Source organism: Pelophylax lessonae, assembly GCF_965119305.1.
Source record: "Pelophylax lessonae genome assembly, chromosome: 3".
Classification (NCBI taxonomy): Eukaryota; Metazoa; Chordata; class Amphibia; order Anura; family Ranidae; genus Pelophylax; species Pelophylax lessonae.
The window spans coordinates 318,262,720-318,276,722 of NC_138770.1; the positions used below are offsets into that span (position 1 = coordinate 318,262,720).

General features: G+C 41.0%; 1 protein-coding gene across 2 annotated transcripts in view; it reads right to left on the reverse strand.

The window, feature by feature from the left end:
- FAM131A (family with sequence similarity 131 member A) overlaps nt 1-14,003 on the reverse strand; it is a 131,015-nt gene that overhangs the window by 18,821 nt on the left and 98,191 nt on the right. For both annotated transcript variants that reach the window (XM_082252376.1, XM_082252375.1), the window contains exon 3: nt 9,134-9,211. In XM_082252376.1, coding sequence (XP_082108502.1) covers nt 9,134-9,211 — 78 coding nt within the window. The remainder of the gene's footprint in view (nt 1-9,133; nt 9,212-14,003) is intronic.

Here is a 14,003-nt window from a genome sequence, read left to right on the forward strand (position 1 = left end):
TTACTGACGTGTGGGGGGGGGGGAGGTGACTGTGTGAGCCAGGGACAGATCGGAGTGTTCAGCTATGCTGAACACTCCGATCTGTCACTCCCTGTCACTTGGGAGATCTGCCTGCTTGTGTTTACACAGGCGGGCGGATCTCCACACTAGATCCCCGACGATCGGGGCAGAGCAGCGGCAATCGCCGCTGCTCCTCCCCTGGCCCGACTCCCGCTGTGACTAAATACAGCGGGAGCGAGCCTCCGGCGGCGCGCGAGCGCCGCCTACAAGGGGGAGTGTCTACGTCGTCAGATGATAACGAGCCACTTTGCCGCAGTAGTACTACGGTACTCAGTGGCAAAGTGGTTAAGGTCTCATGCACACAGGACATTGTGCAAACTCTCCTAGAAGCCTATCAGGAAATATGCCTGATACTTACAAAAAGTGTCTAAAGCTTTTACAAGGGTTTAGGTGCATTTACAATTTATTCTGGCCATTGAAATGAAAAAACTTCTCAAGCGCTAAACATGCCTAGCGTTAACACACATTTAGACGCATTAAAGTTTCGTTTTCTTTGCCAAAACTCTGCTGCTTCTTGACGCACTGGAAATTTGTTTTTCCTCCCTTTTAAAATCCCTGCCACTAAATGTTGCTAAAAGCCAATGTGTGCATGAATACATAGGATAACATGCAGGGGAGTTTAGAGGCAAAGACAAAAAAACACCTGATGCCCCTAGAAGCTGGTGCAAAAATGTCCAGTGTCCATAAGGCCTTAAAATATTGTAATCTGAAAAAACTGTGAGGTTAAAGCCCCTACTTTAGCCAATGCTTTTTTCTCCAGTTTGGATGGGAAGGGAATATAACCCTTGTCATGTTTGTAATGTAGTCTGTGTTCCTATTTTAGAAAATCTCTCCAATGAGGATACAGAGTGCAACAAAACACTTTTTCTAGTAAAATGGAAAAGGGTTTGAGTTTCTGTCAAGTTATTGTTTTTTTATTGGTCTTTATTAGAGTGACCACCTTTCCTCTCATTTCATCTCCTGCTGTCACAGGGACAGGAAGAGAGGTGAAATATCAGTGGGGTCACAAACAGCAATATGAACTTGACAGTAGTATGTTTTCTTTGCAATTCTACCCAAAACTTCTATAAAAAAAGTTTTGGCTGATGATTTTTTAAAAACGTAATGATAATATTCAGTAATACTATGCTTCTATTTTTATTTTTATACACAATAATAAGCAGAATGGACTGTCAAGAAAAAGGACAGTAACAAGGGTTGGAACAACCTGCTAGGGCTGTCTTCTTTTACTCAAGTGACCAACACCACCACCGCTAAGTGGTTGCAGCAACAAATTTTGTGAACGTCAATAGAAGAAGTTTTAAAGGCTAAATTCAACTTTTCAGTAAATAGTCTATGCAGTCAAGGGTCCCCAGTACATAGTAGTTGAGGTTCAACCTGTGTAGGTGTGTGTGGACGTAGTCATTTCCCATACCCCTGAATGTTTTGATCTTGGAGTTGTATGTCCAAAAGTCTTTTAAAAGTAGCCATAATGCCCGCAGTTACCACCATTTGTGGAAGAGGGTTCCACAATCTTATTGACCTCACTGTAAAAAACCCCCTGCGTAGCCTGAGGTTAAATTGCTTCCCCTCTAGTCGCATTGTATGGCCTCATGTCCTCTTACATTCCTTGCAACTAAATCTTTTTTTTCTATGCTGAGATCACCGTTGAGGTATTTGTAAATTGCTATCATGTCCGCTCTCAGGTATCTCTTCTCTAGGGAGAATAAATCAAGCGCTTGTAAACGCTACTCATAATTTAGGTCCTCCAACAGAGGCGGCTCTCTAATTAGGCGAGTAAGGCGGCCGCCGAAGGCCTCGCACTTAAAGGGGCCTCGCATCCTTCCCAATATTTTTTATTTTTTTATGATGAGATCATGATGAGAATTAGTAGTAACCTTGAACTTGCCAATCAGTTGCGACACGCCAGGTCGCCGGCGGCCGCATCCGCAAGACCGCAACATTGCTGGCGCTACTACCGTAGTATACACTATACAGCATATAACTCCAGCCAGGCCCCGCACTCACATCGGTTTCTTCTGTGCTGCTGCTGCACTGTGAGTGAGTCTCCTCCTCTTGCTCCTGCATTCGACCAATCATGGTCCTGGATAGCGATGACGTCACAACGTGATGTCATGTAACCCCTCCCCTGCATTCTCCCGGCTTCGGTACCATGAGGAGAAGAAGAGAAGTGCAGACGAGAAGAAGACTATAGAAAAAGGTAAGGACTGGAGAGAGTGAGTGTGACTGACCACAATGCCTGTCCTGTCCAAGAGGCAGCCAGCAGTCCTGACTGAATTGTCTATAAGAGCCGTCACAGTTTTGTGCACTTTACTTGTATTATTTATTCACTCAGCACCATTTGAGCACCAGTCACTTTATATATCACTTATTGTGTGATTATTGCAACACCTGGCAGCACCAGCGCCTACTTTTACTTTTATATACACAGACATACTACAGCCACTGCACTGACACTTCCCCACAGAAGGGGGAGGAGAGAGAGACGTGCTTCTGCTCCTCCTCCTCCCAACCTCTCCACCTGTGCTTGCCCCGCCCACACTCCCCGGCAGATTTCTCCTCAGAGAAGATGATGTGTGGGCGGGAAGATTGAAGACTGTTAAGAAGAGGAAAGATGGCACCTGATCCATCCACTCCATCCATCCACTCCCTTCTCTCATCTGCCTCCCAGTGAGTACTCTAAAGTAAGGGGCACCCTTCTTCCATCTCTCTCCATTAATTTCTTTCTCTCTTTCTTTTCTTTCTCTCTTTCTTTCTCTTTCTTTCTCTTTCTCCCTCCCCTCTTTCTTTTCTTCTTTCTTTCTCTTTCTCCCTCCCCTCTTTCTTTCTCCCTCTTTCTTTCTTTCTTTATTTATTTCTTTCTCCCTCCCCTCTTTCTTTCTTTCTTTCTTTCTCCCTCCCCTCTTTCTTTTTTCTTTCTTTCTCCCTCCCCTCTTTCTTTTTTCTTTCTTTCTCCCTCCCCTCTTTCTTTCTTTCTTTCTTTCTTTCTTTCTTTCTTTCTTTCTCGTTCTCCCTCCCCTCTTTCTTTTCTTCTTTCTTTCTCTTTCTCCCTCCCCTCTTTCTTTTCTTCTTTCTTTCTTTCTCTTTCTCCCTCCCCTCTTTCTTTCTCTTTCTCCCTCTCCTCTTTCTTTCTTTTTCTCCCTGCCCTCTTTCTTTTCTTTCTTTCTCTTTCTCCCTCCCCTCTTTCTTTCTTTCTTTCTTTCTTTCTTTCTTCCTCTCTCTTTCTTTCTTTCTTTCCCTCATCCCTCATCAACTACCCACTGCCCCCTTTTTACCCCCTCCTCCTCCTCCTTGCCTACCCCATGGTTCCCAGTCCCATCCCTCTCCTATTCATCCCATGTGATTGCCACAGTACACGTTCCACTCACACAAGCCGCAGCAGTAATAAGATGCTCAGCCTCGGGGTTCTACCTTAACCCCTGCAAAGGGGTGAGTGGGGCCTCATGTCTAAATTTTGCCTAAGGCCTCACAAAGCCTAGAGCCGCCTCTGTCCTCCAATACTCTAACTAGCTTAGTTGCCCTTCTTTGGACTATTTCCAGTTCCAGTAGCTATTGCAACAACTGTGTAGATTTGCAAAATGTTATTTCATTTTGTCGTCATACTTGTGGGCCATTTGAGCCCCCTGGAAGCCTGGCTGAAGAAACTTCCAGTTAGTAATCCCTACATCCTGCCTCATTACCAGGACATGAAAACCATTGGATGGCCATATTGTGTATACTTTTAAAAAACCCTTTCAGTTCAAGTTCTGACACAGAAAGACCTATAGTACAAATAGGTTCTACATTTCTCAACTCACTCATACCATAAGAAATCGTCCATATTTATGAAATTAGTGACTGTGATATGTTAGCCATGAGGTACTCAGATGTTGAGGGGGTGTGAATATCTATTTCAATACTGCTACATATTCAATGAAAACATAAGACACGCAGAATACATTAACTCTAATAATAAGTTAATAACAAAATATATACCGTATATTAGAACTAAATTACAAAAATATTATAACAAACAAGCACAACTCTTTCTACCGTCGCTTTTCACCTTTTATTCTTTGTAGAAGTTTAAAAAGTTTATTAAAAGCAAATCTGTCATGCTAGACAAACTGATGTCGTTGTTAAGGCTGTAAAGTAGTTCAAGGCACTGCAAAAAATCCTCTTTACTTTCTTCATTCATACTGCCATTACCAAGTGATCAGCATTGGGAAACAGGAAGAACTTGTAGGGTCTCTGATGGGGGAGATTAAATACTGAATGACAGCTTAATATACTTGTGCTTCTTGCAAGGATAATTAGTCTGGGAAGAGTTATGTAACATTCCCTGTGTTCTTCTTGTGTAAAAATATAAAGTCTTTTTTTAGAAGAACATCCTTTAAATGTCATGGGGCAAAACCCACAGAGCATTACTTAAAACCTAACATCTCCAATAAACATTATAGCAGAACTTCAATCTCTCAATCAATCAACATTGACTATTTGTAATCCCCATGCTGCTAGCACTGGCAAAAAGATAGGAAAGTATATAACTTTTACTTATTTTAAACTTTTTTTCCAATTTTTTTCAGTTATTTCCTGGTTTCCTGGCCTAGGCAAATTGTGTCATACATCCCAGAAGTCTTCAGGAGGAGTCTTCTCACTAAGCACACCCTCCTGCCTGCATGCCTGACCTTAGGGCAGATGGATTCCAGGAAGTAAATGCTAAATTAATAATCTGTCCTTACTCAAGATGGACATGGTCAGAAATGCTAGGCATGTTTTTAAAAGTGATTTCTAAGCCCAAATAAATCATGGAGACATGGATAAAAGAGGGAGTTTACTATTATTAAAAAATAAGTTTACTAATATTAAAAATTAATTAAATAGCAGTTTTGGTTTGTGGCGCTTGGATGCAGTATAGTTCCACTTTAATTTTTCTTTATCATTGCTAGGCTGATCAGTACAAGAAATGGTCCCCACAGATATTAAATTGCACTAAAATCTAGACATAAAGCCTTGCTGGGAAAAAAAAAACATATATATATATATATATATATACACACACGCACAGACATACACACAGTGTGTGTGAGTATATATATATATATAATCTTTCTATATTCCTAGACATAAAAGACTTCTACTGAATGCTAGGATTGGCTAATCCTCCACCCCAGCAGAGAACATGTGACCATGTGAATAGCACAGGAGGGAGCATACAGCACAATTTCTCAAGGTAAATTTGAATATTTCACTACATACAACAGACCTATGCCCTATGATATTTTTTACTTTACTTTCTATCAAAATGTGACTAGACAGTGCTTTGATTAATAATTTAGGAATAGTAAGACACTTCAAAGATTGTTTTCTTTAGCAGACTTGCATACATACTTATATGCAAGATCATGGACAGTAAACTGCTGTGCTAGCTTTTCTCAATTAGCAATCAATAGTTTGAGCATTCCAAAACAATAGACTAACCCAGCCAGTGTTACCCTTTGAAGCCATTTTCATTCTGTACACCAGTGGTCTCTAAACTGTGGCCTGAAGGCTGGATGTGGCCTTTTGCTTGCCTTTTACTGGCCCTTGAGGCACTATTTCACTGACGCCAATGATTGGGCACCATTCCCCCTACTGACACCATCAATGGGGCACCATTTCTGCCATTAAAACCAATGATGGAGCACTGATGCTGGGGCATTTTCTACAACCACTAGCCACAGTCCCCCCCCCCCCCCCAAAGCCTGAAGGACGGTAAACTGAACCTTTGCTTAGAAAGTTTGTAGACCACTGCTGTACACTATTAGAGTATTCATATTCATCTTCTGCTCTTCCAAAGCCGCCTGAAGTTGAAAGCACGAAAGAAAGATTTACAGAATGATTCCAGGCAACTAGCATTTTTAGAAGGAAAGGTCTGCAATGGTAAGGTCCATGTTTCTCATTGCAGATTTCCTTTTATACTGTATACTGGAACTTTCCATGGATGTCTTACCATCGCAATGACCACCTCTAGCAGCACATGTCTGTGAACAACCACACAGTACCAGCTATGCTAAGTATGCAGGTATAATACCCAGTAATATGAGGAATGCAGAGCTTATATAAGGTTCTGATTTAATTCCCAGCACCAACTTCACTAAGCAAGGGAATAGGACAGAGAGAATATTCGTTAACAAATTCCCTTTCTTATCATGGTATTCAGGGCTATCAATAGAGTACTACCAGGCTGTATGTTTAGCACAACCTTTGCATGGTTCATATACATATGGACACATTTTCTAATGTTTTTAACGCAGATGGATAGTACTAAATTGATAGAGGTTGTTCAAGCTAAGCTTGCTGAATTTACTGTGAATGTCTTACCAATTGTTTATTGCATTTTATTCCACTAACTTGCATTATCTAATTTGGGTCAACGTTTGGGGGCCTTTTCTGTGCATATGAAACTTTTCTAGAGTGCACATACTTTAATCTACAGTCTGGTGTGAACATAGATATGTGTTGGTTACCTGTATTTCTACAAATCAAATAAATACATGCAATGGTAGATATACGATTACCAACTGTTCTGAAATTAAAAAGTACTTTGGTACTGGTACTGTACAGATTAGGGAGCAGTATAAGCTGGGGTATTGTCCATAGCAACAAATTAGCTTCTGTTACAATGCAGCTCGGAGAATGAAAGGCAATTCATCCATTTGCATTTCCTCCAGTTTTTATATTTCTAGAATTATTAAATATACCAAACTCTACAAAATAAATCAAAGCAAAAAGAAAAAAAAACAAGTAACAAAAAGGTGGAGAACAGATAAAGCATATGGATCTGTGCTAAAAAGATGCGAATTGAACAGAAACGTTCATCTAAAAAAAAAAATCAATATGATTAAGGATAATTCGCTACTTAGACAAGGCAGCACGTTTTCACTCTGCCTGTGTATGGATTAAAGTCAGTGTAATAAAATGTTCATTCTGGGTACAGCCATGTTAAATACTTAGAGGCGTCCAGCTTCTTTTAGGCAGATTCTATATACTAATGGTTGCCCTCTACACCATTTACAGTGACCATTTTTTTTGCTCCTACAAGGAAAGCTAAAAGGGTCACTTGACATCCCCCTTCCCCAGAAGCAAGTACTTGCCTTTCTTCATTCACGCACTGCTCCACTCAGTTGCTGGGACCGGAAAAGGAAAGCCTTGTGTAAGTACCAAACCAGCTTGCCAGAGCTTACATTGGGCCAAGGACTTCCCATGGTACTGTGCTGTGCAATTCATGAGGCACCTACCCCTGTCACATGCTCACCCATACCCAGTAGTGCTGGACTATTTATTTGGCTTGCAGCATCTAAACAGAACTGTGTGAGGCAGAAGAAAATAACAATATGCTGCTGGGAAAGGGGGGAGTTATGGTACTGATTTACTTTGCCCTGCTTTACTTTGCCCTGCATGTAAACGTGTCAATCTGAGAAATGAAAACTGCATGTCAAAGCCATCAAAAGAATTAAGAGACATAGGCAGCTGAAAAAATATGGCAATCTCACCTTTTTCTAGTTGGTTTTGACCCCACCCCCCAACTCTAAAATGTCTTTTGTGGTCTCTGAAACCACCCATCACAATAAGAGGTAGATATAAAGGGTCCGAAAAAGGAGAGGGCATCACCAGAGTTGACATTTTAAAGAAAGCTTAAGCATCTGAGCACTTTAACAAGCACTTTCCATTAAATGTGCTCAGTTTAATTTTCCTAGTTGTGTGAAAGGTTTAGCAGTACATTTGTATTAAACTAAAACAATGCAAAAAATTTCAACTCATTTTTACTACAAGCACCAAGAGACAAATGCTTTTGACCATCCACCTACAACTCCGCTCCCCTTAGTCACTAAATTTGAAAAACTAGCCTATTCATCTTTATAAGAGACAAGGTGCTGGGTAAGGGAGGTGCAAAATGGTGATTTTCTATTTGAAGTCCCTTTTTGCTTAGAGGAGCCTCCTTGCGTTGTGCAGTCTAAGTCTGCTAAAGGTACCTTTGGGTTTTTGCATTAAACATGCTAAAGTAACTTTACTGTGTTTTAGGTCACAGTAGGTTAATAAAAGAATTGCTTTAACTCAAATAATTATTTTTCCAGGGTAAGGCTGACTAGAAAACTGTAGCAATAATAGAAAAACAATTTCAGACTCACAGAAGCACAATGAAGTCCATATGTCATAACCACCTTACCTAACTATTAAGTGACTTAAAGGCACTCAACATGAATTATTGATTTACAAATTACATAAAAAGGACATTTTACTGCATGGGAAAGGTCTGAAAAAAAAAATTGTTCCAGCTGCAAATAGCAAAGTTTTGGATTGAAGTGCTGTATGGCAGAATGAAAGGCATAATTTGATTGGCTGCTATGGGGAAAAAAAGTCCTGTTATCTGATAATTCTGTACACAACACCAATTTTTTCTTGAATAGAGGGATCTACAATGACTCCAACCCCAATGACCCTTATTAAATCAGGAAACCTGGAAAACAAAGTCATAGTAAATGAGCATGTAAAACTATGCATTCCGTTATACCACAACCGCATTCATATGCCTCCATTTCAGACAGATCAATGCATGATTAATGTGAACAAATAATCCCTTTTAAAGCTTTCTTTAAATAAGCGCACATTGTAATCGCAGGTAGCATGTTTTGCATTTAAAAAAAAACTTTCTACATAGGAGTAATTCAAAGCTACACATATGGTAAATTTCATGGTTTTATCCTACAGACGGTTTTGAAATGATAAGTGAAAGATGTCACATGCAATGTTTTATGCCACATGAATACATTTCATTAGTTGTGTATGTTGATCAGATGTCCAGAATGCATGTCCTTGTTAGCACAACAGATAGGTCACAATGGTACTACATACATTTTATTACTTATGTCACCACAACGTTAAAGACTGAATTTTATTACAGACATCAATAGCACACTCTAGCAAGTTTCTAGTAAAAAGTAATAAACAGATACTAAAGAAATGAGGCTGTGCCCTGGAGAAAAGGTAGAAAAGAAGAGAAAGCGGAGATGTGGATCATCAGAACAATGAGAATGGATCCCATTTGACATACCACAACCCCAGAACTGCCCAAACTTTTGGTTCTTCTGTCCTGCCGCAGATCTTCCAAACTCAACACATACGTGTTGCTCTGTCAGAGAGAGAGAGGAATGCATATAGTGCTCTGCGAAAAGTGCCAGGAAGCAAGTAAGGCTTTTCATGCTCTGCAAAAAATATAAGGGGGGCAAACGACATGCTCTGCAGTTTTCCATCACATCCAGTTTATAACAGGTGGTGCTCACTCGTCTCCCCCTCCTTCCACCTACTCACTGAGATCCAACATCAACAAGGTGAATTTCTATGGAAACCTCAGCATGGAGAGAATCTCCCAGGATACAAAGAACACATCAGGTGGGGGGGAGAGAGAGAGAGGAAAAATAAATAAGGGGGAGATTAAGCAAAGAGAGGAAAGGCTGAAAGAGCAGAAAAATGTTTTCTTGTCTGAAGTGATCACAGCAAATGTACTGGAAAGGTGAGGAATAGACCCTTAGTACCACAAGGCAAGGTCACCAAAGAATCACCTTCGTTGTAACCTGCTTTGTTTATAAAATTATCGCTTTACTGCAAGACATGCTAATGCATGCTAGAATGCCCATAATGCTATAATGCTCATGCACAAGAATTGTACAAAAAAAAAAAAGCAAACAGTTTGTTAATCTGATATTAAGCCTACAGTAAACAGTTTGATTCGTTGAATAATCTAAAGACTATAATTAGATAGCCCTTTGACCTTATTGTGAAGGCACCTAAATAGAAATATTACAAGCAGGTTGAAGAAAAAAGAAAAAAAACAAAACAAAAGAAGCACAATCTATCGAAAGTCCAAATTGCAGGTAAATCATGGAGAAACGTAACTTAAAGTGGTTGTAAAGGTCGAAGGTTTTAAACCATCATGCATTTTTTTGCATGAAGGTAAAAAAACCTTCCATGTGCAGTCGTCGTCCCCCCCCCCCCCCCCAAATACGTACCCAAGCCTGATCCTGATCCAGCGATGTGCAAAAGACCTGAGGCTCTCCCGGGTCTCTCCCTCCTGATTGACGAAGATGTAGCAGCAGGAACCATTGGCTCCCAATGCTGTCAATCACAGTTAGTAGGTCAGAGCAGGGGTGGGGCGGGGCTGGCTTGCTATCGGGGCACTCAGCAAATGGGAAGGGACAAGAGTGACTGAAGAAGACAAGAGAAGAGGAGGGTCAAGGATGCTCTTTTCAAAACTATTGCACAGAGCAGGTAAGTAGGATATGCTTGGTATTTTAAAAAATAATAATAATTTTCCTTTACAGTCACTTTAAGCTGCTCATGTGTTACATACTGGTTGTACAACCTCTGTTCTCTAGATTTACCAAAAGGTATGTATGTAATGAGAGAGCCTGCCAAAACAAGGTGGGATCTTGCAACACAGTTTCTGGTAGATCCATAGGCAATTGTGGAATCAGCAGGCAAAACAAAAATGGCAACTGTCCCAATAAGGTAGTCATTTTTGTTTAGCTTGCTGGAATTGGCTCAGGACACAATGGATGTCTTCAGCTGCCAATGTGTTGTGCTGGTCTTCTTGTGCCTTTAAAGGATAAGTTCACTTTTTTAAAAAAAATAACAAATGCACACATTTTCTTGCAGGTAAAAAATGTGCATGGATTACATTTTCGTTGCAGAAGCAAGTAAAAGCATTGCACCAGCGATCAGCAGAATACTGATGCCGTGCAGGTCTCCTGCAGACCTGCCAGTGTATCTGCTTGCTCGTACCTCGTACGAGGAAGACAATTCTTTCTGTCAGAATGTATCAATGAACTACCACAGCGCCACGGTAGTTCATTGAAAACGACAGGCCAACAGCCACAAAAGGATGTTGGGATTGTAGTTCAGTATGAATGACGCGGCCATGTGAGCAGAGCCGGACAGGGCCGCACTGTTTTCAAAAAGTGACAGTTAGTACTTCTTTCTAGTCACAGGGAGAACAATCAGCAGGCGGTGGCTGCTGCAGTGAGAACATGTTCTAAAAATGGGTGGAACATGTAACATGCTCCCAAAGGTGAACTTACCCTTTAAGGGGGAACTGCCTCCAAGCATACCTGCCCTCAATATATCCATTGCTATATATATTCCAACATGAAGGTCATTAAAGGCTAGTGATAGGAACACACTATACATTTATTTTTGTTTGTTTTACTGGCCAGTTGCTAAGTGTACTGGAAAAAGTTTGTTTTGTTAGACTGTGCAATCAGATTGTAATCTATAAGGGCAGCTTTACTAGTTGCAATACCCTAGTGAAAGATTTCCCTTAAAAGAAGCATTCATCTAAAATCAAAACAGTAGCTTTAGGTTGCATTTTCTGACATAAGAAAGTAACTTTCAGGTATAATGCAATAATGCTTACTGAAGGATTGGTTAGAGCTAGCCATAAATGGATATATGAGCAGACATTTGGTTTTTATCTTGAGTAACGGCCACTCTTTCTTATCATACAGTGAAAGAAAGCAGTAGCCATGCTGCTGGCACCTTACTTTCCAAGCTTCCGTAAATGAGGAAAGATCAGACAAATATCAGAGATATTGTAACAAGCTGGAAAATCCTCATGTGTAGTAAAGGACAATTCTGAATTTAGAGGCACTCATTAGAACTTCCTAGGGTTATCCCATAGTAGCCTGATCTACACCCAAGCGTTTATGGTCAGCCCTATTCCCTTTGCTGGAACTATAGTCTCAGACTTGTCCGTGTTTATGGGTTAAAAACACATAAAGCAATGCCAAACATATTCAAGGGAGAGGGATAAATCTAATAAATTGCAGATGGGATTGTTAGCAAATTGTAGCTGAAAAAATGACAGTGAATATTTTTATTAAAAGTATTAGTAATAGATTAGATTGTAAGCTCTTCTGAGCAGGGCCCTCTTAATCCTCTTGTATTTTATTGTATTGTATATGTACTGTCTCCCTCTAATATTGTAAAGCGCTGCGTAAACTGCTGGCGCTATAGAAAGCCTTACTAATAATAATAATAGTAATACACTTGTGATTCACGGGCATAAAACAAGGCGACAGCCACTGAAGTCAGAACTCTGATGTGTGTGCTTGTCCTGATTCAATGACTCAGAAAGCACTGAAGCCATTAGATCAGAATGGCAACCAGGAAGCTTGAATTATCAGAAGCAGGTCAGCAATGGCAGCCCTCATGTTTCTCTCCATGCAGGTTTCCCTTAATATGGTCTTTAGGATTACATCAGCTAAAAGATACTCATTCCTTCCTTTTTTTTTTACAAATGGCTAGTTTTGAGCCAATGTTGTCAGAGCAATATTGCTGCAGCCCTCAAAATATAACATTACTGCTGGAAGATTGCATAATACTGTATACATGTTGCATAGAGCAATTATATTAATTTCACAGTGCACAGGCAACTAAGCTGTCCTCAGAATGCAAAAACCCATACCTTTGTAGCACCCTGGAGGCCCTAAAATCCCAGCAAATAAAAAAAAAAAAGCCAGCTGCAATGTTAACAGCTAGCTTTGTCCCATTTAGCCTCCAACACTTTTTTTTATTGGCCAGTAATCTATCCATAATGAACATGGCCCAAAATCTTTTGAATCTTCATGCATTCTTTGCATGAAAATAAAAAAAAAAAAAATCCTTCTGGGTGTAGCAGCCTCCCCAGCACCCCCTAATACTTATCTGAGGTCCTTCTCTATCCAGCTATGTCCACGAGTCCCTTGACTGTCTGGGACTCTCTTCCCTGATTAAATGGGACACAGCCATTGTCCCAGGGCTGTCAATCAAAGTGAGTTAGCCAATCAGTAGAGGGAGGGGGCAGGGCCGAACGGCAGCTCCGTGTCTGAATGGACACACAGAGCTGCAGCTTGACTCGGGTGCCCCCATAGCAAGCTGCTTGCTGTGGGGGCACTCGATTGGAGGGAGGGGCCAGGAGCAGCAACAAGGGACCCGAGAAGAGAGGATCCAGGTTGCCCTGTGCAAAACCAACTGCACAGAGGAGGTAAGTAGAACATCTTTGCTATTATTTAAAAAAAAAAAAAACAAGACTTTACAATCACTTTAAGAGCAGTTTGACTGCCTGCTTCCATGTACTTTCCTTCTTCATGTATCAGTCATCATGATGTAACAAAAGGTGGGCTATTACACACATGCTCCTACTGACTTAATGCAGGGCAGGAATGGAAAACAAATTGTTCTGTCTGGTTTTGGAAATCATCTAATTTGCATGTTAGCAGCTCCTCCAGCTTCAGTGGAGACAAACTGTTTTAGGCTATTTTTTTTAGATTTAACAGCTCGGCAGTGCTGTATTTTGGCCTAGGCCAACAAGGCCCAGGTCTAGGGCGGCACTTTGCAGGGGGGCAGCAAAAAAGCTGCCCCCCCTCCACCTGAGACTCTATTGGCCTTTCTCTCCCTCACCCTTCTCTCTCTCCCACCCCCTCTCACCCCCCCCCCCTCTCGTGAGATCTCAGGGGTTCATGCTGGGACTTGTAATCCTTCAATTTTGGAGGGAGTCACATCTGTTCAAAAAGGAGTGGGGCAAATTTACATAGAAGGGGGGGGGGCGCCCAATTTTAGTCTTGCCTAGGGCAGCATAAAACCTAAATACACCACTGCAGCTCGGTCATTGGAAACTGCTATATGAAAAAAGAACAGCGCTTTGATTTAACTATCCCAAACATTGCTTCATTTATCTGTACTGGATTTCCATGTAAGGAGCGGGGATTTGCGTGACAAAACTAATGAGAATCATTGGCACGTGGAAGACCTGCCATTGCAAACTGAACTATGGTGGATTACTACACAAAGTCTGATCAGCGTATCATGAACTATCCCTTATTCACAATCCAACTGGACCAAATACCATTAGGACACTTTCCTAGAAATATTGGAGAGGTCTACACTGT